General features: G+C 45.9%; 1 protein-coding gene across 1 annotated transcript in view; it reads right to left on the bottom strand.

The window, feature by feature from the left end:
* HSP90AA1 (heat shock protein 90kDa alpha family class A member 1) overlaps positions 1-4,681 on the bottom strand; it is an 8,621-nt gene extending 3,940 nt beyond the window's left edge. Inside the window, exons 1-6 of the mRNA XM_014957488.1 lie at positions 4,528-4,681; positions 2,740-2,898; positions 2,276-2,642; positions 1,663-1,796; positions 873-1,181; positions 108-273 (exon numbers count right to left, since the gene is read on the bottom strand). Coding sequence (XP_014812974.1) covers positions 108-273; positions 873-1,181; positions 1,663-1,796; positions 2,276-2,642; positions 2,740-2,898 — 1,135 coding nt within the window. The 5' untranslated portion in view covers positions 4,528-4,681. The remainder of the gene's footprint in view (positions 1-107; positions 274-872; positions 1,182-1,662; positions 1,797-2,275; positions 2,643-2,739; positions 2,899-4,527) is intronic.
* Positions 4,682-4,872: the final 191 nt, after the last annotated feature.

The raw sequence follows: 4,872 nt of genomic DNA on the forward strand, positions 1-4,872 counted from the left end.
GGGAGACCCCAAAACCCCCCAATTCTTTAAATATAAAAGATAAATATGACATTTCTAAGCAGTTTCTTTAGTATTCTGGAAAACGTTCTCCTAAAAATTATACTCACTCAGATATTCAGGGATCAGCTCCTCACAGTTGTCCATGATGAAAACTCTGCGTACGTACAGCTTAATGTTGTTCTTCTTCTTCCTGTTCTCAAACAGATCAAAGGGTGCACGCCGTGGGACAAACAGGAGAGCTCTGAATTCCAGCTGCCCTTCCACGGAGAAGTGCTGTGAAAAAGCAAGACAATCATTTTCATCAGTTTGTACAGCTCCCACTTTAGTAAAATCAAATTCCTTTTCAGTTGTTACAGAGAAGTACACCAGTTCAGAACACATGTTCAGCTCCCTATGTTAGATACTGGGCTTCAGGAAATGTGTGTTCTCACAGCACTTCCCATTACAAACACATAAAAAGGACAATTACACCTCACCCATTCCCTTTAGCAGTAAAGGCCTTTTCAAAACTAAGCCATCAAACCCAAAGAGTTGAATTTACATTTTATTTGAAATGTGCTTTTATTTTTTCAATTAGATTTGCTAACTAAATTACAAACTGGGAAGGCATCTGCACTTACTTTCAGTTACAATGAACTGAGATAAGGATTTGATTAAAGTTCTAAACACAGCCTTACCAGTATGCAGACTAACTATAGCAACAAGTGTCACCACCGCATACTGAAGTGTTGTGAGCAACACTATCTCCCAATACTAAGCAACTCATCACAGCAAGATGTGAGACCATGGGTATCAGAGTTCAGTAGCATGTTTACCAAGCTTCCAGCTTTAGTTTCAAAACCAGTTTTGCCTGAAGTAGTACAAAAACTTACTTTGACAGCCAAGTGGTCTTCCCAGTCATTAGTTAGACTCTTGTAGAATTCTCCATATTCTTCATTGGTAATGTCATCTGGATTCCTGGTCCAAATGGGCTTGGTCTTGTTGAGTTCTTCCTGATCAATGTACTTCTCCTTGATCTTCTTTTTCTTCTTCTTATCTCCATCCTTCTTTTCTTCTTCTTCATCAGAACCAACATCCTCAATCTCTGGCTTATCTTCTGCCTTTTCCTCCTTCTCTTCTTTTTCCTCTTCCTTTTCCTCAGCCTCATCATCACTCACCTCCTTATCACGTTCCTTCTCCACCTACAAAAGAAATCACTAGCTGAATAGAGAAACCTTCAAATTTTATCAGTAATAGCCCTAAAGTATCCCTTGGAGTCTCACCAAGCTAGAAACTACATGAACGTGGTGCCACGTTTTCCCCCAGGACTCAAGTAAGGAGTTACATTCTGGGTGCCGAGACACAAGTGGTATTTTGTATCCATGTCCTTATGTGGTAATTTATGCTACTTAGTGCCATTATGCAGAATTTCCACTAACAATACATCAAAATATCATTAATTTACTCAATGGTTTGCAGACTGCTAGCCTGGTAAAACATATGTTCAACTTAGTTTTGCAAGAAGTTGTAATTAACATAATGTCATTTCAAAAGAGCCACGTCCATGTAAAGTATGTAACAACTTTAACAAAAAAATACACATGGACAGCACACCCAAATTTCAAAAATTCTCTTGTTTTAAGGTGGAATATTGAAATTATGCATTTCAAGCAAGGTACATACAAAGAGTGTAATAGGATAGCCGATGAACTGAGAATGCTTCTTCACAATTTCCTTGATTCGCCGTTCTTCCAGGTATTCGGTTTGATCTTCTTTAAGATGCAGAATGACTTTTGTTCCCCGTCCCAGAGGCTCACCTAGAATGGAGTTCACAGGTTTTACTTGTGCAGCAGGAGACTAATTCTGAAACATTGCAAGGGCATTCCTGCATCAGCAATGTCTTCACCACTAGGGAAGCATAAGCTTCTGTGTACAGAAACAGCCTTACAGACACTTCCTCAAGCTTACTGTACTCAGCATGTTTTTTAAATAAGCTTATGAATATTTCTACTAATTAATCTGTTCATGAGTCATCTTTCAAGTTTCTGTATATAGAGTTTGTTGCATCAGTCTACAGAAGTATTTCCATGTATGAATTTTGAAAGTGTAATCTTCATTCTAATGCACCATTTACTCCAGGCACTCTCTTATGATCTTTTAACAGCTGTGCCTCTGCTTGATCTGACAAACAACTAATACTACCCATTTGATCTATTTTTGTCTTTTTCAATGCACAAGTATTTAAATGCCAGAAATTTCCAGAAAGAATACTTGAGCAGAAGCACTTAATACTCACCATTATCAAGTCTGACAGTGAAAGATCCTCCAGCTGATGACTCCCAAGCATACTGCTCATCATCATTGTGCTTGGTGATCACGGTCACTTTTTCTGCAACCAGGTAGGCAGAGTAGAAGCCAACACCGAACTGACCAATCATGGATATATCAGCCCCTGCCTGCAGTGCTTCCATGAAAGCCTTGGTACCAGACTTGGCAATAGTACCAAGGTTGTTGACCAGGTCAGCCTTGGTCATCCCTATGCCTGTATCCACAATGGTCAGAGTGCGATCATGCTTGTTTGGAATCAGATTAATTTTCAGGTCTTTGCCAGAATCCAGCTTGCTTGGGTCAGTCAAACTCTCATACCTTATCTTGTCCAGAGCCTGCAAGAGAAGAAGCAGCCTTTAACATTCCCTGACTATTCCTAAAAATCTCAGTTGTCCTATTGACACAAACAAGGCCAGGAGTTAAGGTACTTACATCGGATGAGTTGGAAATCAGCTCCCTCAGAAAGATTTCCTTATTGGAGTAGAAAGTGTTGATGATCAGAGACATCAACTGAGCAATCTCTGCCTGGAAGGCAAAGGTCTCCACTTCCTCCTCCATTGGTTGGTCATGAGTTTCCACACCTTCCGGCATCTGTGAAGAGAGAGAGAGTTGAAATCCCAACCTGAGCAGCTTGGTGCACATACTCTTTTACAGGCAATGACAATAGCATTCTGAGATAAAAGTATTAATTTCAAATACAGCAACACAGAACAAAAAAACTACCCAGATCTTATTTCCTGCCAGTAGCAGTTCTGACAATAGCATTCTGAAATAAAGGTATTCAATTCAAATACAGCAACACAGAACACAAAAAAACCACCCAGATCTTATTTCCTGCCAGTAGCAGTTCAGAAATTTTGATGACTGCAGAAACTACATAAATTTGCTTTACATTCATTTCGGTTTGCTTCGTTTAGAGCAACACAAAAATCTCTCCTCCCTGAATTTACAATTAATGTACTTGCCCTCCTCACAGACTAAGTAAACATCACAGAAAAAAAACCCATGCAACTGATCACTTAGCCTGACGCGGGAGAGGTTTGCTCCCTTATTCTACTCGATTCGCACAGTAAAGTATTTTTAGTACTATCCTTTTCTCACATCCACCCCGTTTTTTGCCCATATAAGTATTATTTTCAGATACAGTCACCATCCACTAACGCAACTTATGTACCAACACGGTGCAGCCGAACACGTTTCTCTGCCCTACAGATACATTATCCCAATTTAACCGGGCACCCGCAGCCCAGGATTGCCTCTGTACCAGTCTGGCCTAAGGAACGACAAATTTAACTCGAAAAGGAAAACCTCTCCAACCGCTTTCTTTTCTCACATCCACCTCACATTTTGTCCATACAAGTATTATTTTCAGATACAGACACCATCCACTAATGCAACTTTTGTACTAACACGGTGCAGCCGAACACGTTTCTCTGCCCTACAGATACATTATCCCAATTTAACCGGGCACCCACAGCCTAGGATTGCCTCTGCACCAGTCTGGCCTAAGGAACGACAAATTTAACTCGAAAAGGAAAACCTCTCCAACCGCAACCGCGCTTTAATCGCTACAAAACCCTTAAGCACAACGTTAATATATATGAGAATGGATAAAACAAGCCCACCGGCTCTGCGGCGAACGCCCCCGTCGGGACGCGAACCCGCGGCCGCGCGGGAGCGGGCCCCAACGCGCGCCGCCCCGCAGCGCCCCCTGCAGGCTCCGACCGGAACCATGAAAGATTCTAGAAACTGCCAGAGCCTTCCCCGACCGCCCCCCCCCTTTCCCTCTTCCTCGCCGCCTTCTCCACCCGCCACCGCCGCCCCCCTCCCCCAGCTCTGCTAGCGGAAGCACCCCCCCACACCACGACCCTCGCGCCTATTTTTCCCCTCTTTCTCCACCATTTTACCTCAGAAAAGAAAAAATGTAACTAAATATCAACGCCTCAGACATCTCACCATCTCTCACCGCAACGTAACCGGGGGGACCCAGCACCCCTCTCCCCGCCCGCTTCACCTTTACCGGGGGCTAACGGTGGACGGGCAACGGCACCTCAGGCACCGCGCGCTCCCCGCACCCCGCAGCCCTACATCGGGGGGGTAAGGAAGGGAGCGCGCGCGGTGCTGAGGCACGCACCGCCCGCTGACACCCGAGAGGAAAAACTCTCCCCCAGAGGCTCCGTCCCTCACGCACCACCGGCTGCCGCCGCCCCCGCCGCTCACCTTTGCAAGAGATAAAGGCTGCTGTTCGCCTCACTAAAGCTGCCGACACGCTAGACCACCACTCGCTCTGCCTCCACTAGTGCGCGCTCCCCGCCGCCCGCTTGGCTTATATAGCCCCGGCGCCGCCTCCTTCCAGAACCATCGGGAACCTTCACTGACAGGCGCAGGGAGGGGGCGGCGCGGGGCCGGCGGGCGGAGGGGGAGGGGGCGGAGACTCCCGGCCGCTCCTCCCGGGGGGCGGGGCAGAGCCTATGGCAGCCAATAGCCGCCGGCCGCGATAGGAGGCGGGGGGTGGAGCTTCTGCGCGGGAGCCGACGGCGGGACGAGCGCACGCGGCCGGGGAGG

The sequence above is a fragment of the Calidris pugnax genome, unplaced genomic scaffold, assembly GCF_001431845.1.
Source record: "Calidris pugnax isolate Ruff unplaced genomic scaffold, ASM143184v1 scaffold211, whole genome shotgun sequence".
NCBI classification, from domain to species: domain Eukaryota; kingdom Metazoa; phylum Chordata; class Aves; order Charadriiformes; family Scolopacidae; genus Calidris; species Calidris pugnax.